Source organism: Manis javanica, chromosome 5 (assembly GCF_040802235.1).
Source record: "Manis javanica isolate MJ-LG chromosome 5, MJ_LKY, whole genome shotgun sequence".
Lineage (NCBI taxonomy): Eukaryota > Metazoa > Chordata > Mammalia > Pholidota > Manidae > Manis > Manis javanica.
In genome coordinates this window covers 112,692,877-112,717,982 of record NC_133160.1, presented here as the reverse complement: position 1 = coordinate 112,717,982, position 25,106 = coordinate 112,692,877, and the positions used below count along the sequence as shown (strand labels likewise).

Sequence of the window (25,106 nt, the reverse complement as noted above, 5' to 3'; positions counted from 1 at the left end):
ACCCTGGGGCTAAGTGCGGTCAGAAGTGTCTTAATAAGGAGGAGGCAGGGAGGGATTTAACACAGAAGAGAGAATTCGATGGACCAGTCTCAGCAGAGAGAGGTGTCTGAAGATGCTGTGGTGGGCCGTGGAGATGGAGGAGGAGACACCAGCCAGAGTGCAAGGAAGGAAGTTCCAGGAGCTAGAAAAAGCTAAGGAAATAGCTTAACCCACAGAGCTTCTGGAAGAAGGATGGCCCTGCCTACCTCTTCACATTAGCCCTGTGAAATTGATTTAGGAATGTGCTCTCCAGAAATGTAAAAGAGATACATTTGTGTTGTTCTAAGCTACTGACTTTGTTTCAGTAGCCATAGGAAATTAATACAGGCAGTTCTAGGGGATGATGTGCAAAGAAGAAAATGGATTTGAGAATTTTTTGGAGTCAGAATTAATAAGATTTGGTGTCTACAGAAGTAAGAGGGTGAAAGAAGAATCAAAGACAGTGTTAGGATTTAAGCACAGGTGTCCTGGGAGAGAGGTGGCGGCACTTAAAGAAGCAGGAGACAGACATGGAGGGGGATGGTCTGTGGGATGCTCATCTTTGTTCAGCTTTGGTCACTATGAACTTCAGGTCCTTGTGGGTCATTTCCTCAAGGTGTATAAAGGGGGCTAGATATTTTGAAGATTTTATTGGAAATCTTTTTTAGGGTGTAATGATGTTCATTAAGTTACAATAACAGAATAAAAAAATCAATTCTCCACAAAACTTCTGAGAGATGTGGCTTTTAGAATAATTTAATTCAACATACTAATTCAATCCAACAGGAATAATTCGGCAAAATTCCACATACCACAGTCACTCATTTCTTTTATTTTTTATTCTTTTCTGGAAACATAGACTATATTGATTGAGCTTATGGCTACAAAAGTTTCTAAACTAAGACACACTACTATGAAATGATGACCAAGGCACTGCACTCACAATGAAACACAGTAAACTGGCCACTGTAGGATTCTTTCTTAGTCCCTGAAGTGTGAGTTTAAAGGTGGCCAGTGGCCACAGAATAGAGCAACAATTTGAATAATTTATTTTTAAATATTCTAGAATGTTTCATACTTTTCAGAGCTCCATCACATACTTCAAAATCTTTTTCCCATTTGGACACAGGAAGGGGTTAGGTCCCATCTTTTCCTCACCATTCTTCTTCACAACACATCACATTACAGCAGAGCTTTACTTATCTCAGGGAGGTAGCCCCTCTGTGCCCCATGCCCAGGACTGGGCTCTTCCCCAGACAGCTTAGTCCAGGTACCCACAGGCAGAACACAGGAGTGGTCACAAGCCTGAGCTCAGAAGCCAGCTAGACCTGAGTTCAAATTTGAGTTCCACTGTTTTTTTTTTAATTGAAATATCATTCATATACAATCTTATATTGGTTGCAAATGTAAAACACAGTGCCTTAACAGTTTATTAAATCCTCACCCCCTCTAGTGCAGCTGCTATCAATGTAGAAAGATGTTACAGAATCATTGACTATATTCTCCATTCTGTACTACTGTCCCCCTAATCAACTTATATTGTGATTGTGAATTATTGTGCCCCTTTACTCCCTCCCCCTCCCCCCTGATTCACCCCAACTTCCCCCTTTGTAACCACTAGTAACTTCTCAGTGTCTATGTTAACTCCATTGTTTATAAGCTGCATTACAACCAGCAAGTTGCTTAAGCAATCTGAGTCTTTATTGCTAACCTATATATGGAGATAATAATGCCTAAATCATAGATTAGATTAGACTGGCTAAATGAGATAAGTCTAAAACACCCAGAAAATAATGTAAACAAAAATATTCAGTAGATAGCTGCAGATATTATTGATAGGTTCAATGTAATATTATACACCTAGATAAAAAAATTAAAACTCCTTTCTTTTAGGCTAAAAGAAATATATCATTAGAAAGATTCAAGTTCATTGTAATTGATCAAGCATCAGGGACAGTGAAAATATTTATAATACTGTCTTAATTCATTTACTAAACCAACACTTACTGACTGGCTACTATGTAACAGGCAATATGCTTGGTACTAAAGATAGAGCAAGGATGAAGCCTCTGCTTAGCTGTAACCTAAACAACAGAATTCACTTCCACATTCTTATGATATAAAAAGGCTCTGCTATCTCTGTTTTTTTTAGGTGCTGAAAATGGAAAAGGTAAAGGTGATTTTTTCCAGGCAGTCAGTCAATAAGCAGACCTTACAGTTGTAAACAACTTGAGGACAGGGCTCATGTCTGACTTGCTCACTGTTTATTCTAAGGGCTATCCACAGAGTGTGGCACACATGGGCAGTTAACAATCTTTTGAATTAATGAATACGTAGTAGTAGTAGAGGGGCATTTTGACAGGTAGGGGCTGGGGAGAGCACTGCTTACCTGCTAAGCGTTTCACTAGATTTGCTGCAGTCAATGGAATCTCTTAATGAGCTGTTGCTTCTGTTGGTGGAGGACGGAAGAAATTAGAGATGAGATAATGTTATTTTAACTTAACAATAAAACAAAATTGTTCCTCTGAACATTGCTTTTACAGCTGTTCCAGGTGGAGGTAAAAGCATGGAGAAAAGTTGAAGACAAAGAAGAAATGAGGCGGAGCCAGGATGGCAGCGTGAGTAGAGCAGTGGAAATCTCCTCCCAAAAACACATAGAGCTATGAAAATATAATAAAGAAAAATCTTCCTAAAATAGAGACCACAGGACACAGGACAACATCCAGACCACATCCACACCTGCAAGAACCCAGCGCCTTGCGAAGGGGGTAAGATACAAGCCCCGGCCCGGCGGGACCCGAGCGCCCCTCCCCCCGGCTCCCGGCGGGTGGAAAGAAACCGGAGCGGTTTTTTTTTTTTGGCGAGCGCTTTTTGGAAGCCTTAAAGGGACAGGCCCCCGTTGCTAGGGAGGCAGGGTGGCGGGACCGGTGAGCAGGTGCCTGGGACCGGCGCCTGAGGACAAAGAATATCCCGCGTTTCTCCCTGCGGGACCGGCGGGCAGGTGCCTGAGACTGGTGCCTGAGGACAGAGGAAATCGCGCGTTTTTCCCCCTTTTTTTTTTCTCTTTTTGGCGAGCGCTTTTTGGAAGCCTTAAAGGGACAGGGACCCCAGTGCTAGGGAGGCAGGGTGGCGGGACTGGTGAGTGGGTGCCTGGGACCGGCGCCTGAGGACAAAGAATATCCCACGTTTTTCCCTGCGGGACCGGTGGGCGGGTACCTAAGACTGGCACTTGAGGACAGAGGAAATCGCGCGTTTTCCCCCCTTTTTTTTTCTCTTTTCTGCGAGTGCTTTTTGGAAGCCTAAAAGGGACAGGGACCCCGGTGCTAGGGAGGCAGGGCGGCGGGACTGGTGAGCGGGTGCCTGGGACCAGTGCCTGAGGACAAAGAATATCGAGTGTTCCTTCCCTGCGGGACCGGTGGGTGGGTGCTTTTTGGAAGCCTTGAAAGGACAGGGACCCTGGTGCTAGGGAGACAGGGCAGCAGGACCAGTGAGTGGGTGCCTGGGACCGGCACCTGAGGACAAAAAAGAGAAAAAAAAATCGCTTCTTTTTTCCTTTTTTTTTTTTCTTTTTCTTTCTTTCTGTTCCCTCTCTCATTGTTGCTGTTGTTGTTTTGGTTTGGAGAGTGCTTTTTGGAAGTCTTAAAGGGGCAGGACAGGTCACTTAGACCAGAGGCAGGGAATCTGGGGATCTCTGGGCACTCTAACCCCCTGGGCAGCAGGGAGCACAGAGACCCCTTACGGAGATAAACAGCCTCCTGGCCGCTCCCCCTCCAACGGGGCTCCACCATTTTGGAGGAACAGCCCCAGCCAGGCCAAGCCCACAGCAACAGCGGAGATAAACCCCAAAGCAACTGGGCAGGAAGCAGAAGCCCTGTCTGCGCACAGCTGCCCAGCACAAGCAACTAGAGGTCGCTATTCTCCCAGGAAAAGGCTACAAACCAACAAGAAGGGAAGCTCTTCCAGCGGTCACTTGTACCAGCTCTGCAAACTATCTCTATCACCATGAAAAGGCAAAACTACAGGCAGACAAAGATCACAGAGACAACACCTGAGAAGGAGACAGACCTAACTAGTCCTCCTGAAAAAGAATTCAAAATAAAAATCATGAACATGCTGACAGAGATGCAGAGAAAAATGCAAGAGCAATGGGATGAGATGCAGAGAAAAATGCAAGAGCAGTGGGATGAGATGCAGAGAAAAATGCAAGAGCAGTGGGATGAAGTCCGGAAGGAGATCACAGATGTCAGGAAAGAGATCACAGAAGTGAAACAATCCCTGGAAGGATTTATAAGCAGAATGGATAAGATGCAAGAGGCCATTGAAGGAATAGAAGCCAGAGAACAGGAACGTATAGAAGCTGACATAGAGAGAGATAAAAGGATCTCCAGGAATGAAACAACACTAAGAGAAATATGTGACCAATACAAAAGGAATAACATTCGTATTATAGGGATACCAGAAGAGGAAGAAAGAGGAAAAGGGATAGAAAGTGTCTTTGAAGAAATAATTGCTGAAAACTTCCCCAAACTGGGGGAGGAAATAATCGAACAGACCATGGAATTACACAGAACCCCCAACAGAAAGGATCCAAGGAGGACAACACCAAGACACATAGTAATTAAAATGGCAAGGATCAAGGACAAGGAAAGAGTTTTAAAGGCAGCTAGAGAGAAAAAGGTCACCTATAAAGGAAAACCAATCAGGCTAACATCAGACTTCTCAACAGAAACCCTACAGGCCAGAAGAGAATGGCATGATATACTTAATGCAATGAAACAGAAGGGCCTTGAACCAAGGATACTGTATCCAGCACGACTATCATTTAAATATGATGGTGGGATTAAACAATTCCCAGACAAGCAAAAGCTGAGGGAATTTGCTTCCCACAAACCACCTCTACAGGGCATCCTACAGGGACTGCTCTAGATGGGAGCACCCCTAAAAAGAGCACAGAACAAAACACACAACATATGAAGAATGGAGGAGGAAGAATAAGGAGGGAGAGAAGAAAAGAATCTCCAGACAGTGTATATAACAGCTCAATAAGCGAGCTAAGTTAGGCAGTAAGATACTAAAGAAGCTAACCTTGAACCTTTGGTAACCACGAATCTAAAGCCTGCAATGGCAATAAGCACATATCTCTCAATAGTCACCCTAAATGTAAATGGACTTAATGCACCAATCAAAAGACATAGAGTAATAGAATGGATAAAAAAGCAAGACCCATCTATATGCTGCTTACAAGAAACTCACCTTAAACCCAAAGATAAGCATAGACTAAAAGTCAAGGGATGGAAAAACATATTTCAGGCAAACAACAGTGAGAAGAAAGCAGGGGTTGCAGTACTAATATCAGACGAAATAGACTTCAAAACAAAGAAAGTAACAAGAGATAAAGAAGGCCACTACATAATGATAAAGGGCTCAGTCCAACAAGAGGATATAACCATTCTAAATATATATGCACCCAATACAGGAGCACCAGCATATGCGAAGCAAATACTAACAGAACTAAAGAGGGAAATAGACTGCAATGCATTCATTGTAGGAGACTTCAACACACCACTCACCCCAAAGGATAGATCCACCGGGCAGAAAATAAGTAAAGACACACAGGCACTGAACAACACACTAGAACAGATGGACCTAATAGACATCTATAGAACTCTACATCCAAAAGCAACAGGATATACATTCTTCTCAAGTGCACATGGAACATTCTCCAGAATAGACCACATACTAGCTCACAAAAAGAGCCTCAGTAAATTCCAAAATATTGAAATTCTACCAACCAATTTTTCAGACCACAAAGGTATGAAAGTAGAAATAAATTCTACAAAGAAAACAAAAAGGCTCACAAACACATGGAGGCTTAACAACATGCTACTAAATAATCAATGGATCAATGAACAAATCAAAATAGAGATCAAGGAATATATAGAAACAAATGACAACAACAACACTAAGCCCCAACTTCTGTGGGATGCAGCGAAAGCAGTCTTAAGAGGAAAGTATATAGCAATCCAGGCACACTTGAAGAAGGAAGAACAATCCCAAATGAATAGTCTAACATCACAATTATTAAAACTGGAAAAAGAAGAACAAAGGAGGCCTAAAGTCAGCAGAAGGAGGGACATAATAAAGATCAGAGAAGAAATAAACAAAATTGAGAAGAATAAAACAATAGCAAAAATCAACGAAACCAAGAGCTGGTTCTTTGAGAAAATAAACAAAATAGATAATCCTCTAGGCCAACTTATTAAGAGAAAAAGAGAATCAACACGAATCAACATAATCAGAAATGAGAATGGAAAAATCACGACAGACTCCACAGAAATACAAAGAATTATTAAAGACTACTATGAAAACCTATATGCCAACAAGCTGGAAAACCTAGAAGAAATGGACAACTTCCTAGAAAAATACAACCTCCCAAGACTGACCAAGGAAGAAACACAAAAGTTAAACAAACCAATTACAAGCAAAGAAATTGAAACGGTAATCAAAAAACTACCCAAGAACAAAACCCCGGGGCCGGACGGATTTACCTCGGAATTTTATCAGACACACAGAGAAGACATAAAACCCATTCTCCTTAAAGTGTTCCAAAAAATAGAAGAAGAGGGAATACTCCCAAATTCATTCTATGAAGCCAACATCACCCTAATACCAAAACCAGGCAAAGACCCCACCAAAAAAGAAAATTACAGACCAATATCCCTGATGAATGTAGATGCAAAAATACTCAATAAAATATTAGCAAACAGAATTCAACAGTATATCAAAAGGATCATACACCATGACCAAGTGGGGTTCATCCCAGGGATGCAAGAATGGTACAACATTCGGAAATCCATCAACATCATCCACCACATCAACAAAAAGAAAGACAAAAACCACATGATCATCTCCATAGATGCTGAAAAAGCATGTGACAAAATTCAACATCCATTCATGATAAAAACTCTCAGCAAAATGGGAATAGAGGGCAAGTACCTCAACATAATAAAGGCCATATATGATAAACCCACAGCCAGCATTATACTGAACAGCGAGAAGCTGAAAGCATTTTCACTGAGATCGGGAACCAGACAGGGATGCCCACTCTCCCCACTGTTATTTAACATAGTACTGGAGGTCCTAGCCACGGCAATCAGACAAAACAAAGAAATACAAGGAATCCAGATTGGTAAAGAAGAAGTTAAACTGTCACTATTTGCAGATGATATGATACTGTACATAAAAAGCCCTAAAGACTCCACTCCAAAACTACTAGAACTGATATCGGAATACAGCAAAGTTGCAGGATACAAAATTAACACACAGAAATCTGTAGCTTTCCTATACACTAACAACGAATCAATAGAAAGAGAAATCAGGAAAACAATTCCATTCACCATTGCATCAAAAAGAATAAAATACCTAGGAATAAACCTAACCAAAGAAGTGAAAGACTTATACTCTGAAAACTACAAGTCACTCTTAAGAGAAATTAAAGGGGACACTAACAGATGGAAACTCATCCCATGCTCCTGGCTAGGAAGAATTAATATCGTCAAAATGGCCATCCTGCCCAAAGCAATATACAGATTTGATGCAATCCCTCTCAAATTACCAGCAACATTCTTCAATGAATTGGAACAAATAATTCAAAAATTCATATGGAAACACCAAAGACCCCGAATAGCCAAAGCAATCCTGAAAAAGAAGAATAAAGTAGGGGGGATCTCACTCCCCAACTTCAAGCTCTACTACAAAGCCATAGTAATCAAGACAATTTGGTACTGGCACAAGAACAGAGCCACAGACCAGTGGAACAGATTAGAGACCCCAGAAATTAACCCAAACATATATGGTCAATTAATATTTGATAAAGGAGCCATGGACATACAATGGCAAAATGACAGTCTCTTCAACAGATGGTGCTGGCAAAACTGGACAGCTACATGTAGGAGAATGAAACTGGACCATTGTCTCACCCCATATACAAAGGTAAACTCAAAATGGATCAAAGACCTGAATGTAAGTCATGAAACCATTAAACTCTTGGAAAAAAACATAGGCAAAAACCTCTTAGACATAAACATGAGTGATCTCTTCTTGAACATATCTCCCCGGGCAAGGAAAACAACAGCAAAAATGAGCAAGTGGGACTACATTAAGCTGAAAAGCTTCTGTACAGCGAAAGACACCATCAATAGAACAAAAAGGAACCCTACAGTATGGGAGAATATATTTGAAAATGACAGATCTGATAAAGGCTTGACGTCCAGAATATATAAAGAGCTCACACGCCTCAACAAACAAAAAACAAATAACCCAATTGAAAAATGGGCAGAGGAACTGAACAGACAGTTCTCTAGAAAAGAAATACAGATGGCCAAGAGACACATGAAAAGATGCTCCACATCGCTAATTATCAGAGAAATGCAAATTAAAACTACAATGAGGTATCACCTCACACCAGTAAGGATAGCTGCCATCCAAAAGACAAACAACAACAAATGTTGGCGAGGCTGTGGGGAAAGGGGAACCCTCCTACACTGCTGGTGGGAATGTAAATTAGTTCAACCATTGTGGAAAGCAGTATGGAGGTGCATCAAAATGCTCAAAACAGACCTACTATTTGACCCAGGAATTCCACTCCTAGGAATTTACCCTAAGAACGCAGCAATCAAGTTTGAGAAAGACAGATGCACTCCTATGTTTATCGCAGCACTATTTACAATAGCCAAGAATTGGAAGCAACCTAAATGTCCATTGGTAGATGAATGGATAAAGAAGATGTGGTACATATACACAATGGAATACTACTCAGCCATAAGAAGTGGAAAAATCCAACCATTTGCAGCAACATGGATGGAGCTGAAGAGTATTATGCTCAGTGAAATAAGCCAAGCGGAGAAAGAGAAATACCAAATGATTTCACTCATCTGAGGAGTATAGGAACAAAGGAAAAACTGAAGGAACAAAACAGCAGCAGAATTACAGAACCCAAAAATGGACTAACAGGTACCAAAGGGAAAGGAACTGGGGAGGATGGGTGGGCAGGGAGGGATAAGGGGGGGGGAAGAAGAAGGGGGGTATTAAGATTAGCATGCATGGGGTGGAGGGAGAAAGGGGAGGGTGGGCTGCACAACACAGAGAGGACAAGTAGTGACTCTACAACATTTTGCTAAGCTGATGGACAGTAACCGTAATGTGGTTGTTAGGGGGGACCTGATATAGGGGAGAGCATAGTAAACATAGTATTCTTCATGTAAGTGTAGATTAAAAATTAAAAAAAAAAAAAAAGAAAGAAAGAAAGAAAAGGGGGATTACTCCTTAACAGGATAAAACTATTGGTAAATCAAAGATCAATGCATGCTTTAAATATCCTTATTGTTGATCACTTAAAGGGTGTCAGATGATCAGCTATGGAGGTACTCTTTTCTGATAATATTCCTTTCTCTTAATTAAAAAAAAAAAAAAAAGCAGTTACTGTGTGCTGACCTCCAATGAGTTCTGCACAGTGGTATAGAGGGCATGTCAAAGTGTGGGCAAAGGGTCTGTTTGTTTCTACGCAGAAGATCAAGGCCTAGCTTGGATACCCAGAAAATGAACTAAGATACGATATGAGGAGGAGCTTCCGGCATCAGCACTCTCTGGAGGACTTGTGCCAGGGGATGATCATCAAAAAGCCTCCACAGGGATCCGGACGATGCTGCGGTTGTGGCTGCATCCAGCCCACCGTCTCCTGGACTTGCCATAGGAATGAGGAGGGAGATGTCTAGGCTGGCATGTGCATACAGTGAGACAACGAATTTGACCGGATCTGTACTGTTGGAACTCAACCAGGAGTTGGGAGGGGTGCAAGTTGTAGCACTCCAAAATCTCATGACTATAGACTATCTATGGTTAAAAGAACATATGGGATGTGAACAGATCCCAGAAATGGGCTGCTTTAATTTGTCTGATGGTTCAAGTACAGTTGGACAATATCCATCATATCATAGATAAATCTTCACAAATGCCTAGGGTGCCTAAATGGTTTTCTTGGCTTCACTGGAGATGGATGGTAATTATAGATTTGCTTTGTTTATGTCACCGTATTCCTATTATGTTAATATGTGTGTGCAAATTAGTTAGTAGTTTAAAACCTATACATACGTAAGGTACTATACAAGAAGATATGTCAAAGAAATAATCAATCCTCCCATGTTTCCTTCATATGCTACATCTATAGCTTTTCTTCTTCCTTCCTAATTACAACCCTTAAATAGAATTCGTGCCTCATATCGAATTTACCGAGTATCATAATTCCTCCAGGTGGTAAAGATACCTCGAGACAAGTGCTGGGCATAGAAGCCACAAGGCATAAATCTGCAAAGAAGTAAAAAGCTAACCTTTGCAAACAATATGGCTTCTCTCTCACTTACCAACTTTACATTTCCCTGTATGGCCCCGGAAGATGACTGGTTAGCCAGAGACGGGTAAGATTCCTCAAGGGAGGAACAACCTAAGACAGGCACAGTCGCAGGGGGGCCATCAGGTGAGAATTTGGGGATCAACAGAGGTAAGGCTCAGAACCTCACCCCCCCTGCTTTGAGAGAAATCTTCTGCATCCGTGGATGTCTTGCTGCCCTTGTCTAGCCTGGATTAATACTTAGTCCATAGGCACACACCTGATCATCTGATCATCTACATTTGCCTTCTTACAGCACTAAACTATGTTTTCTACCTTTATCTTGCATCTACCTACCACTTCAGCATTTTATTAAAAATAAAAATAATAATAATAATAGGAGAAATGTGGGATCAACATATAAATCAAGTACAAAAATCAAACGAATATTCATATTTGACCTGATTGTTTATAGGTCATATTGCATGATCAAAACCGAAAGTTTCTGTGATGAATGCCCTTGTACTGTTCACCATGTAAGAATTTATTCACTATGTAAGAATTCGTTCACCATGTAAGAACTTGTTCGTTATGCTTCAGAAGATTGGAGACTGATGAGAATTAGGCTTGAGATGGATTAATGATTGTACATTGAGCATTGACCCCCCTATACTGAATTTTATTGTTGTTAACAACCATTTGATCAATAAATATGAGAGATGCCCTCTCAAAAAAAAAATAAAAATAAAATAAAAAATAAAAAAATAAAAAATAAAAAAAAAAAAGAAGAAGAAAAAAAAAAAGTAAAATTTTGTTGAGAGCTTGTAAATGTATTTTTGCAAGCTGAAGGAGAGTAATTTAAATTGTTCGCTTCTATTTAGATACCCAACTTCTGCTTCCCTTTGGGTCACACAAGAAAATTAAATAAAAAAAGAAAATGCAATCTCAAAAAAAAAAAAAAAGAAGAAATGAGCTCCTTCTGGGAATCAGGAGTAGTCTGTTGTGGTTAGAGCACAGCCTTTTGTTGCAGGAGTAAAGCAGGCTGGTGGTCTGTCAGGGAGAGTCCTCAACCTCCATGTCAGATCGAGGGACCACGGGCTTGGCGCAGCAGACGGTGGCAGCTGCTGAAGATCTGCAAGCAACGGCCTCCACGTCTTATGTGAATAACAAGTTAATATTAACATTTTTTCTCTTTTGGCTAAAGTCCGTTTTAAGAAGTTGTCTTTGTTTAGGGATCATTGATTTCATTTCTTTTGCTTCTTTATAATTTCATTAAAAACTTGATGAAAATGGGACTGTTTTCAGTGAGGTTCTAATAACCCTATATTGAGGTTGATGTTCTACCTTCCTCTTAAAAGTTAGGTAGACCATTGTAAATATGGGTAAATGTTGAAAAAATTTTCCACTTTTGGTGTGACATGCCATATAAATATCTTCATATGGGTAAAGAGCAGCAAAATTTAAAGTAAGCCAAAAAATGCCTATTGAATTTCTAGAAAGTAAATTACTTTAGTACATTTCATTGAAATTCTTTTCCATTTCAGTTAAACAAGTATAACAGCTTTCCTTCAATGAACCCCAAATGCCCAACAATTCCCATATAAACTGTCCAAACAGACTCCCCAGATTACTTGGACACATAAAATTCTTGGATAATTTCTTAGATCCAGGATCTCAACTTTTTCTTAACGATAGCATATCTCTAATCTCAGGCTTGATTCAGTAATGCATCTCTTACTCTACCATCTTTGTATAGATAAATATAACTCTCAGTTAATTATACAAAGAAAAATTTCCAGATTCCATGTATTTTTTTAGAATAATCAATTGCTCATATGTATTTAACTCTTCTTGAAGGTACAACAGTAGATTTTAGTCCTCCAAGCAAATTTTGCAGAGGGCTACCCTTGCAGTAAACTCAGAAATGCTTTCTTTCATTCCATGGACTCTTAAAAGCTTCAGACTGAGTTTAGGCTTTGGTGACAAGGTCATTTATAGGGTTAGAGCAAATGAACATGAATTCTCTAAAGGCAGGGAGCAAATTCATTCATGTTCCACACAGTCCAATATAGTTCAAGCCCATCATTAGTGGCTGAAGCAATGGAAATGTGCTCAGGGAAATCATGGTAATTGTGAAATGATTAGTGCTGGGAGCCAGGGACTCTTTTAGTTCTGGCTTTGCCTCTTTGCTTCATAGGAGGGGGCAACTCAGTCTATACCTAAGTTCACTCATCTGCTAAATGAGCTTGATAATACTGTCCTGGCTTAGAAGGCATACTGTAGGGTCATGAGAAAAAGGAAAGTGCTCTGCACATGTGAGTGTCCTTTGAGGGGGTGTCCACTGGGATGCGCCTGATGTATGATTCAAAGAAGGCAATAATACTATGCTAGGGAACTAGGCTGTTACTGATATTTTACTACTAGTAGTAATAATGTTATTAATTAATATTAGATAAATCCAGCTAGTATTTTGCTACCTTGGGTTGGTATATACTAATTGAACATCTTGAGGAACTGGAGATTGTTGATATGTAATTATTGTTTCAGGAAGTATTAGTTTTAGATATTTACCATATGGCCAGAAAATCAATCTTACAACAATGGATGTTCTAATGTTAACAACTAGCATACAATTAGTATAATATTGGAAATAAAGTAAATACCATGTTTAAATATTTTAAGTTAATCCAATAATAACACAATACATTTTAAGACACTGAAAAAAATATGAGAATCTCATTGATTTCTACAGGTACATACGAAGAACAGCTAAGTGTAACTGGTCGAATCCTCTTTGGAACTGACCTCTTATTAACTTGATATTAGAGGTACCAAGGACTTTCCTGTAGATTATGCCTGCAGAGTTACATAGTTCTCAGGGTTCTATTTTTAGCCACACCATCAAACTGTGTGGCTGTAGTGAATCAACCTTTTGAAACTTCTGTTTTTCTAGTTTGTAAGATGAGATAAAAAAAATCCTGCCCTATCTTACCTTAAACAGTTGGTGTGATAATTCAATACAATTATGGATGTGAAGTCTGTTGAAAACTATAAGTTGATATATGAGTGTACCTGTGGGTAATGTTTTGCGCTGTGACTTTCTGAATAGAATTGATTGTTATTTTCTCTTGATGTCAAGTTTTACTTTTGCTTAAGTCCTCCATTTTCACATTGTTTTCCCTGGTAACATCAAGTACTCTTCAAAGTTATTTAAACCTCAACCTCCCAAGGAGTAACAGGTAGACAACTTAATGGCAAAACACTGGTGAGAGAGAGAAGCCGTCCCCTTCTGAAGTGCACCCGCTCTTACACAGCCACATAAGGGACTCTCAGGGGTGGTGTTCTCCCGTCTTCCTCGGTCTTGCCCAGAGGTACAGGGGGCTCCTCATTGATCACACTTCTCAGCTCTTGGAGAAGCTGTTTCAGGTCCCTTGTTGGATCTTCCTTCAGTGTGTTAGATTTCATAGAAGGCTGAATTAAAACAATTTACAAAACAAAGATACTTTGGCTTTCAGATCTGTATGCTATTTCCTATTATAAAATTAATTCAACTGGTAAATAGAAATTATGGAGGAGAAGGATGATGAAAACAAAATCACCTGTAATCTTAACTCAGGGATAATCAGAATAACCAATCAATAATCAACAGTGTACTATATCTAATTTATGAATGGGTGTATACTTATTTATACATATATGGATACATATTCAGTAATTAAAGGTATCCACACACAGAATCAAACTATATACATCATTTTAAACCTCTCAGAATATTTTAAACTTCTAACAATGTAGAATGAATATCGTACTATGTCATTAAATATTTACTATATCCAAGCAAAATAACTTTAATACTTTGTTTAGGGCTGAACTAATTTTACAAAGCTACAGAACTTTACAAGTTAGGAATTCTTTAGAGGTGAGTTAATCTATCCCCCACATTTTACTGATAATGAAAGAGACATCCAGTATTTTCAAACTGTGTTAGTTGGAATTTGACAATAATTTAAAAAATATTTTCAGATACATAGTATTCCTCAATGAATATTTATAATATAATAAGTATAGATGTTCCCAACAGGCACCTCAAGAGGGGAAACCAAATAATAGTTAGAAGTTGCTTTGTGAGCAGATGGTCTTCGTTGGACATTCTTGGCTAGACAGTCATCAAACATCAGCAAGCTATTTCAGCTGGAGGTGTCTGTCGCAATGCGGAATCACACCTGCCCCACAGATTGGTTGCTCAGAAATGAACACTGCATAATTTCTCTTCTTTGGGCATTAGTTTTCTAGAATCCATACAAAAAAGCATAGATGATACTGGCGTAGCCCTCCCTTTCTCTTCTTTTTCTATCTCCAATGGTGAACCACACAGAATATCCAGCTGAAGACGTCAAGAGCTCTAACTGAATGTGTGGTAAATATGGTTTTCCCAGTTTACGAATGGTCACCTTACCTGAAAATTTAGAGTTTGTGGGTTAGACTCCACTAAATTACTAAATTTGTCTCCATTAATTTAAAATATATAAAGATGTGAACCATTTTTTTTAATAGACTTTTTACGTTCCTGGAGCAGTTTTATGTTCACAGCAAAACTGGAAGATACAGAGATTTCACATATACCCTCTGATCCCACACATGCTAAACCAATTTCTTAATCATGAATAAAAACATTTATCTCTAAGCAGATGCTCCAATTTGACCAAAACTTGCTATGTTCTTGGGCCAGCCCTGGTGGACATAATATCTGATGTAGAATAAAACTTCAAAAACTTTAAAAATAGTATTATATTGCACTCTTCAGGCACCTCAGTTCTAACCTTGCTTGAATGTTCATTTTAGCACCTGGGCCTTCATATTCATATCTTCTGCCCATTAGAAAATTTATTTAGTAAACTTTGGCAATTATTAAAAATTCTAAGCCCTTGATATTTATTATAAATGATCAACATAATAAGCTACAAACACATAAATATGCCTTTATCCCCCACCCCTAGAATCATGGCATTCAGGTTCTTTGAGAGTGACACATGTTTTATAAGACATAAAAGGTTGAAAGGCATTTAATTCTAATATTCACACAGCAATTAATCATAATCAGCCCTATAAAATTCTCTTATTGTGACTTTATCCAAATACTCATTAAATTTTTTGAAATGTGTCTTGATCTTTCAATTAAAATGTAAGCTCCAAAGAGGCCAGGACTTGGTTTGACCATCATTTTCTTTATATACTCCATTATAAATAACCCATACATGGCTTGTGTATAAAATCACAAAAATATCAAGGTTGGAAGGGTCTTAAAGATCATTTGGTTCTGGTTTAATCTCCCATCAGAAGTGATTATGAGTTGTGTCTACAGCATCCTAGCAATATACTGGTTTTGGCTGGATCACCAAAAATCAAGGAAAGGCAGGTTAATTTTCATGTAGCTTTAATTCTTTGAAAGAAAGACTCATTAAAATGAATCTCCTCCATATGACTTCTATCTGTAGTCATCATTTTACCCCATGGGGTTCTAGGGAACATGTGGACCCTTTAGAAATGACACTTGTTTTATCACTCCACCCACCCCCATCCCGACCCCTGCCCTTCTAACACACCCCAGGCTAAATCTTCTCAGTTCATCTACTCTTCTCTTATGACATGGCTGTCAATTTCTACCACTCTGGTTGTGTTTTTTTTGGCAGACTCTGGCTAATCAGTAATTCTCTTAAACTCTCATGTCCAAAAATGAAATAGAGAATTCAGCGAGAGTCTGACCAGAGCAGAGTGGAGAACTGTCCCCTCCTTGGATCTGGACTCTACCCTTAAGATCTTCTTTCGCTACCAGGTGGTAGTGGGGCCTCAGACTGAGCAGGCAGCCAGCTGAGGCTCCCTCAGTCTTTTCCACATGTTACTGATGAACCATATCTCCCATGTCCTATACTTTGTATTTTTGTGTATTCATACATTTATGCCAATTGAACTTTTTCTTCAAAGACTTGGCTCATCATTCAAACTGGCAAAATAAATGAACAGAAGCACCATTTATTTAGTGCTTGTCATGTACCAGGCAATTTCTACTTAGAAATGAGAACACTGAAGCATAGAGAGGTTAAATAATGTGCTCAAGATCACCCAAGGGACAAATGCGATAAAGAGTGTCATCTGTCTGACCTCAAAGCCTGTTATCTTTCCACTGTGGTCCACTGCCTGTTAGCATTGGATATACTCATAGAGAAGTGTGACCAATATGCTATGAGATGACCAAATTGAGGATCACAAAATTAATAAATATGGGTGAGGATTAAATAATACAGTGGAGCACCTGACCTCAACCTCAATCTATTTATAGTCTTAATACTAAAAGTAACTCACAAATCACATGAGAATAATTACCCCAAACTCAGAAGCATTAAACAAAGACTGATTTGTAAGTCAAATGTACTTTGGGAATCTTTAAAACTACTAAAGAGATATTAATACAAATGCTAGCACCATTTCCTTAACCCATTCCTGAGGTGCGAAGGGAATAGGAAGGAAGTGTGGGGCAGTGGAGAAGAGCACAGGGTTTGAGCCATGGCCACTATCATTCGCTAGCTGTGTGATCCTCTGATATCCCAACAAACTTTGCAAGCCGTCTATTATTTGCCAGACACTCTGTTAGAAACTAAAATAAAATGACAAATGTAACTGGTCACTGCCTATAGAGACCACACAGAATAATATGAGAAGCAAATGCATAAAGAGATCATTTTGCTATAAAAGGTGAAATGCTTCTTTAAACCTCCATTTCCTCATCTGTAAAAATGAGGAAAATAACTTTTACTTCACAAGACAGTATAAGAAATGATAAGTACTTAATGTGCACGTAGTAAGTATTCAAGAAAGGCTGGTTTCTACCTCTTCTCCTCTTAGGATAAAAACATATAAAGTACTTTATATGTTTCATATTTACTGATCTAGAATCACCAGAATGGTACCATGACTTAAAATATGAGGTATTTTATACCAGGTTAGAGCCATGATAAGAAGTGGTCAAGGTTAACTGTGTACTCGAGCTACTCTTGATATAAGTAGAGAGTATCATTCTTTTTCCTTTCTCTTTCTTTCATTTTTTAAAGCTGCATGTAAAAAATAATATAGACACAGTGCGAAACTTATCTCCATTTTGTTTCCAAAAAGTTTTAAACAACGTTTTTAAGGACGAAATATGTTCAACATGTTGCCTTTTTCTCTGGAACCCTACTATGTAGGGAAAAAAGCATTTACCTTTGTATTTCTACACAATGCCTTCAACATTGACATTCCAATAAATGTAATTTGATGGCTCTAGAATTGAACCTACCATGAGCTACGACTGAGAGAATTCTCTCTTTAGTGTTCTCAGTAAGGTAAACATAAGTGAGCCATATGAGGAAATACTGGGAACAGGATAAAGTGGGATTCAGCAGTGGTCAAAACTTTCTAGAGGCTCAAATTAAATCTCAGAAAATTAAGTATTTACACAATGAGCAAAATAAACGCCAACAGTACAAATAGGGGCAAAGGTATAGACCCTGAAAATTACATCTTAGTAATAAAACTCCACTTAAAGAAGGTATTTCTTTGCTATAATAAATGTAATATGCTCAAATAAAGTATTAATTCTATTATTTACAAAGTACAATTACTTTTCTATGCAAATTACATTATTATTTTTACATAAATGGTGACCTTGATACAATTATAACAAATGTTAACCATTTCACAAATGAATATTTATTGAGCCATGTATGTATGCTGCTATCTATAGTTTGCTACATGCTGAGGGATAGGAGTCATCCAGATACCATGTGCATTCAGTTCAAATCAAGGAATCTGAAGGATGCAGCCAAGTTCCCTTAAAGGTTGTGGAACCAAAGCAGACAATGTATTACACCTATAGACACTGTTCTCATGTGTCAATAAACTTTAGAAACTTGGTTCTGCAGGGCTATCATGTGGAGAATATCCTCCAAGAAATATTAAGTGTAAAAAAATAAGTTGCAAACCAGTATGTGTGACTCCATTTATATTAAAAATCTCTGTGTGTATGTATTTAACTGCTTCTGCATTAAGGACTTGTTCATATATTACCGCTATACCAAAATGATAGGACAGAGTAGTTACTTCTTGGGTAATGGGATGGAGAGAAGCACAGAGGTAAGTTACTGGTAATGTTCTAGTTATTGGGCTAGGCAATGTGTTCAGTTGTTTTCACTGTTATTTTAAACAATCATATAACTAAAGCTAGGTAGGGATCAACAATGAGAGTGTATCATACACCAAGGATTATGACTAATTCAATACTGTGCACCAAGAGTTTTCCTTAAAACAAACATAGAAAAGGACAGAGAAAGTACATGCAAATTATCTGGGAACACTTGAGCAGCATGGTATATATAGCATGGGATTAGAATCAAGCAGACTTGGGTCCAAATCCTGGCCCCTCTGTGTACTAGCTGGGACCCTGGGCAACTCTACCTCTTTGAGCACCTGTTTCTTCCTTTAAAAATGGAGATAATATAATCTATCTTGCTGGGTTATTGTGAAGATTAGAAATAATGTATATAAGACAAACAACTACTGTCACTATTAAATCAACAATAGCTATTTTTAAAAATCAAGATAGAATCCATACAGATGACAAAACCAATTTAAAATTCCCAACTTGATAAATTAAAAAAGAATTCTCATAGAGGGCAAGGCCACAAATCAAATTATACCATGAAAGAGCATGTTTCTGAAAAACAAATTGTCCAATAGATAAAATGTTATAGACAACAAACTAATTCTTGAAGGGTCATTATAAAAAAAACACTCATGTCTTCTGAATATACATACACACTTTTTCCTGATTATAATAAAGGTATTACATTTTCATTTCCAAAAAGTTTTTAAATACATGATTAAAAAGAAATCCCATGTGCCAGAAGATAAATACTGTTTACATTTTGACAGTTTGATGTGTTTCTCTCCTGTCTTTTGCAATGTATAAATTTATAGGAGGTGCTGAGACCACTTGTGTCAGGCTTAGAAGGCTTCAGTGAAGTGGGGTGTAAGCCCCTTTCCTCTTTTCTGCTTCCTTACTTACCAGCTGCTGCTTTGGGCCTCTCCAGGGCTAGGGACAGAGAGAAGGGGAGGGAAGCAGAGTGAGGAGGTGAGACCTCACTTGAGTGGCCCCTGGGTGCTATCTGGGGACTTCAGATGCCCTGGACAACCACAGTCTACTCCTCTGTGGAGCTCATACTGGCTGTCCAGGTAGTTCCCTTGGTTGAGGTGCCTTTCTCTAGAGCCTGTATTTGGTCCATGGGAAGTATGGGCCTGACCTCTGCCCTCCACTGGGCAAGTGCCACATTCCACCAAGGCAATCCTCTTTTCTATTCTGCTAGTTACAGAGGCTCTTGACTATAGATTTCTCTTGAGGGGACGTAAATCAAATCCTAGGATACACTTGTCAAGCTCTGGAGGAGTATCTCTGAAGCTCCATCTTGCCCTGGGGTGGGGGAGAATGGGGGAGACCACAGCATACTGACAAGTCTCTCCTAAATACTTCTCTCTAAGGGTCTCTTCAACTTTCAATCTCTCTTCTTCCCAAACCTTGAACTGGTAAATCAGAAGCAGCAAAACTGGTTTTACAATCTTTAGCTTGTGCTGCACAAGTGGTCTACTACCTTGCTTTAGGATGTCCATGTCTTATTCCTGACTTTGGAGCCTCAGGTAAAATGGACAGAGGTGCCATCTGTATATGTATATACTACTTTTTCATCAGATTTTTAGTCATTTAATATACCATGAACATTTTCCCACCAGACATTAGTTAAAAACATAACTATTATTTAAACTCATAATTTTTGAACCAATGCCCTATTGTAATAGTTTTATCATTTCAATTTTTTGCTATTATAAATAATACTTCAATGACTATTGTCATGCCTTAACTTTGTGTCTATCTGATTATTTTCTCAATATCAATTTCAAGAGATATTATTGAATCAAAGGATATTTTTAGGACTTTTGATAACTATTTTCTAGAAAAGTGTAACAGTCCAATCTGCTGTGTACAAAACTTAGAAGTCATGACTTCTGTCCTCACAGTAAAAAAGGTTGAACAAACTGATAACAAACAATTCTTCTTAGATCCATCAGAGAATCAAGGTCAAAGGGAAAACTGCTATCCTCAAAACTGGAGGCAAATATACAGAATCACAGCTTCCTGGAGCGTAAGTCCTCCATTGAAGCCAGTAATGAGTATAAAACTAATTGATGAATTGCTAGAGGCTCAGTGTAGACAAACTTAAGAGTTAAAAACTCTAGGCTTGGGCCACCAAACTTTTGTGACTTTTATCTCTAGAAGCCCCTTGGGTTCTCAGAGTGAGAACTGGAGAAAAATTCCCTTGTGCTCCTGGCAGGAGTAGGGAAAAGTAACTCAGATATTCTGTTCTTAACAAATCCAGGCCTCAAAAGACACTATTAAACCAGAGCCTTTCACCTTGCATTTTACCAGAGCCTGACCAACCTGGAGAAAGGGAAATACCCAACCCAACCCCTTCTAGCCTTCCTGCCTCATGTGAAGGTGGTGATGGTGGGGTAACAGAACTAAGAATTTGGGAGTGGCACAGTCTCATGAAAGACTGAGACCTAATCACAGGACTATACAGAATGCTTCTCTTTCCCCCATACATTACCATGACATCAACAGGGCTTCTGTATAATAATGGGATTACAAGAGAAAGATCTGCATGTCAAATATGTTATTAAAGAAGTCTCTAGGGAAACCCAAACACAACATGTCAGACAAAAACAAGGACACCGGAGGAAACTTTAGACCCTGACACCTGCAGCTATGGTAAACATGGCATAACTCCTAGATAAATAAACATAAAATATCACAGTAAATGTTTACTTATCTCAGTTCTTTTTACCCAACACATGATGTCAGCTTTCAACAAAAAATTGCAAGGCATACTAAGAAGATAAAGACAGTTTGAAGAGACAACATCTCAACCAGACTTAGATATGACAGAGATTATGGAATTATCAGACAAGAAATTTAAAATAACTATGATTAATATGCCAAGCATTCTAATGAAAAAAGTGGGTAACATGCAAGATAGATGGGTAATGTCAGCATAAAGACTAAATTTCTAAGAATCAAAAGGAAATGAAGGAAAAACACTAAAGAAATGAAGTTCTTTAAGGGCTCATCAATAGACTGTATATAGCCAAGAAAAGAATCACTAAACTTGAAGATACATCCACAGAAACTTCTAAAACTGAAATGCAAAGAAAAAAAGGGATGAAGATGATGAAATAGAATGTCTAAGAACTATAGAACAACTATAAAGGGTGCAACATGTGCATAATGGAGATAGAAGAAAGAAAGAAATAGAAGAAATATTTGAAGTAATAATGGCTGAGAATTTTCCAAGATTGATGACACGAAGCCACAGATTCAGGAACCTCAGAGAATATCAAGCATTATAAACATCAAAAAATCTGCACATGGCCATATCATATTCAAACTGCAGAAAATCAAAGACAAAGACAAAATTTTTATAGAAGTCAGAGGAAAAAACACCTTACCTACAGAGCAGCAAAGTTTACAAAAAAGCAAAATTACATCAGACGTTTCAGAAACCATATGAGCAAGAAGATTTGTGATATATTTAAAATATTGAGAGAATAAAATACCTCTTTTATGCAGAATTATATACCCTGCAAAATTATCCTTCAAAAGTGAAGGAGAAATAAAGACTTTCTCAAACAAAAATTGAGAGAATTGTTGCCAATAGACTGCCTTACAAGAAATGTTAAAAGAAGTTTTTCAGAGAGAGGGAAAATGATATAGGTCAGAAACTCAGATCTACATAAACAAAGGAAGAGTATTAAAGAATGAATAAATGGAGGTAAAATAAAACCTTTTTATTTTTTTTAATTGTTCTAACAACAGTTTATTCCAATAATCGTAGGAAAAATGTATTTGATTAAATATATATGTATATATAATATACCATAATATATATTTATTAAAAATTTTAAATGTATTTTATTTTAAAATATTTTATAAAATATAAAATATGTATTATAATATGTATAAGTGCAATGAATAACAATAACGATACAAGGGACAGGAGGTAAGAATTAGGACTATTCTGTTATTAAAGGCATTTGTACTACCTGTGATATGATATAGTTATTTGAATGAGGACTTAGATTAGTTATAAATGTATAGTGAAAACTTTAGGACAACTACTAAGAAAAGGAAAAAAGAAATATAATTGATATTCTAAGAAAAGACAGAAAATGGAATCATACAAAATGTTCACCTGAAACCACAAAAGGCAGAAAAAAAGTGAAAGACAAAAACTGGAACAAAAACAAAGAATGACAATAAAACAGTAACAAATATGATAGATAGTAATCTAGCTACATGAATAACACTTTAAATGACAATGATCTAAACACACCAATTAAAAGACAAAGATTGTCAGTGTGCCTCAAAAAAACAAGACCCAACTAAATTTATGTTGTCTATAAAAAACCTAGTTTAAATATAAATATACATATAGATTGGAAGTAGATGGAGAAAGATATACATGCTAATACCAATCAAAAGAAAGTTTGAATAGAGAGGCTTAAAGATGGCGGCATGAAAAGTGAGACAGAAACCTCCCAAAACCACATATAATATGAAATTACAGCAAATACAATGAATCCTGAAAGAGCACTAGAAAGAAGACTGTGAAAGACTGCCTACATCTGGGGAAAAGAGAAAACATCATGGAAAAGGGTAAAGTACCAAAGCTGTGATCTGGTGGGACCCAAGCCCTCCCCACACCCCAGCTCACCAGCGGGAGGAAGAGAAATGGAGTGGGAAGTGGGTGGAAGCCTAGGACTGCTGAACACTCAGCCCTGGAGATCTGCTGTGGGAGTGTGAACCCACATTACATGGTGCTCTGGAGATTACAGGGGTTGGAAAGAAAAGAGAGGGGGAATACTCAGAGACACTGAGATTCTAGCCACTTGTGGAGAACAGGTACCCGCAACCAGTCACTCACGGACAAAAGAAATGCAGGAACTTTGAAACACTTCCCAACAGGAAGGGGGCTGCTAAAGGGGCAAGGATTATACAGAGCATTTCTTCTCAGGAGAAAGGATAGGTGGACAAAATCATCCTAGTACACTCATCCCAGCAGATTGGGAACTCTCAGGAGCTTCAAGTGCTCCAACCCCCTGGCTGGCAATGAACGCTGAGGCCCCCCACCATGATACAAAGCCCGACGCTCCTTCCACCTGGCCCTTACCAGTTTGCAAACCTGCTGTTCGCACCATTGCACCAGGCCAGACAAATGGTGGCTCTGCCTACAGCAGCTACAGGGGCTTAACACAGAGGCTCCTCCCTATGTGCTCAGCCACAGTGGAGGCAGGCACTGCAACCAGGAAGCAGGAAAGAGCTCTTTCCTCCTAACAGGCACTGGTGTCACTCACCTGCAAACCCCACCATCACTCTAGGTGCTGGAAAGCTCCAGAGAGTAGAGCTTCTGGGCACTAGACGGTGTCCCCTACACAAAGTTATTATTCCAGAGTAATCAATACAAATATGAAATGGCAGAACAATGTACAAACTAAAATCCCACAAACACCAGAAAGAGGGCTAAGTGAAACTGAACACACCGATTTCCTGATAAAGATTTCAAAATAAAAATCATAAACATGCTCACAGAGCTACATAAAAATATTAAAGACTTCAGGGAGGATTTCAAGAAAGAGATAGTAACTTTGAAAAATACAGTATCTGAAACAAAACATACAATGGAGGGATTTAAAACCAGATTAGATGAGGTAGAGGAGACAGTAAGTGAAATAGAAATTAGAGAAAAGGACGACAAAGAAGCTGAGGCACAGAGAGAAAAAAGGATCTCTGTAAGAATGAAATAAGAGAACTGTGTGACCAGTCCAAATGGAACAACATTTGCATTATAGGGATGCCAGAAGAAGAAGAAGAAGAGAGAAAAAGAAATAGAAAGTGTCACTGAGGAGGTAATTGCTGAAAACTTCCCCAATCTGGGGAAGGAGATAGTTTCTCAGGCCAAGGAGGTGCACAGATCTCCCAACACAAGGGACCCAAGGAAGACAACATCAAGGCATATAATAATTAAAATGGCAAATATCAAGGATAAAGACAGAGTTTTAAAAGGAGCTAGAGAGAGAAAAAAGATTACACACAAAGGAAAACCCATCAGGCTATCAACAGATTTCTCAACAGAAACCTTACAGGCCAGAAGGGAGTGGCATTACATATTCAATGCAATGAAAAATAAGGGCCTCGAACCAAGAATACCCTACCCGACAAGGTTATCATTTAAATTTGAAGGGGGGATTAAAGAATTTTCAGATAAGCAAAAGCTGAGAGAATTTACCTCCCACAAATCACCTCTACAGTGCATTTTGGAGGGACTGCTGTAGATAGAAGTGCTCCTAAGGCTAAATAGCTGTCACCAGGGAAAATAAAACCACAGCAAAGTAGAACAATTAATTACTAAGCAGAAGCAAAATCAAATCAACTACCCACAAAGTCAATCAAGGGATAGACAAAGAGTACAGAAAATTAATCCAGATCATACCTTACATTTTTCACAAAAACTAACTCAAAGTGGATCACAGTGTTAAATACAAAATGCAAAACTATAAAACTCCT

The 25,106-nt window shown here is 38.5% G+C and overlaps 1 protein-coding gene across 1 annotated transcript in view; it reads right to left on the bottom strand.

Annotated features, from left to right (window-relative positions):
• Positions 1–25,106, bottom strand: part of CCDC158 (coiled-coil domain containing 158) — an 87,314-nt gene that overhangs the window by 8,346 nt on the left and 53,862 nt on the right. The window contains exons 16-17 of the mRNA XM_073236289.1: positions 13,713–13,873; positions 2,408–2,467 (exon numbers count right to left, since the gene is read on the bottom strand). Coding sequence (XP_073092390.1) covers positions 2,408–2,467; positions 13,713–13,873 — 221 coding nt within the window. The remainder of the gene's footprint in view (positions 1–2,407; positions 2,468–13,712; positions 13,874–25,106) is intronic.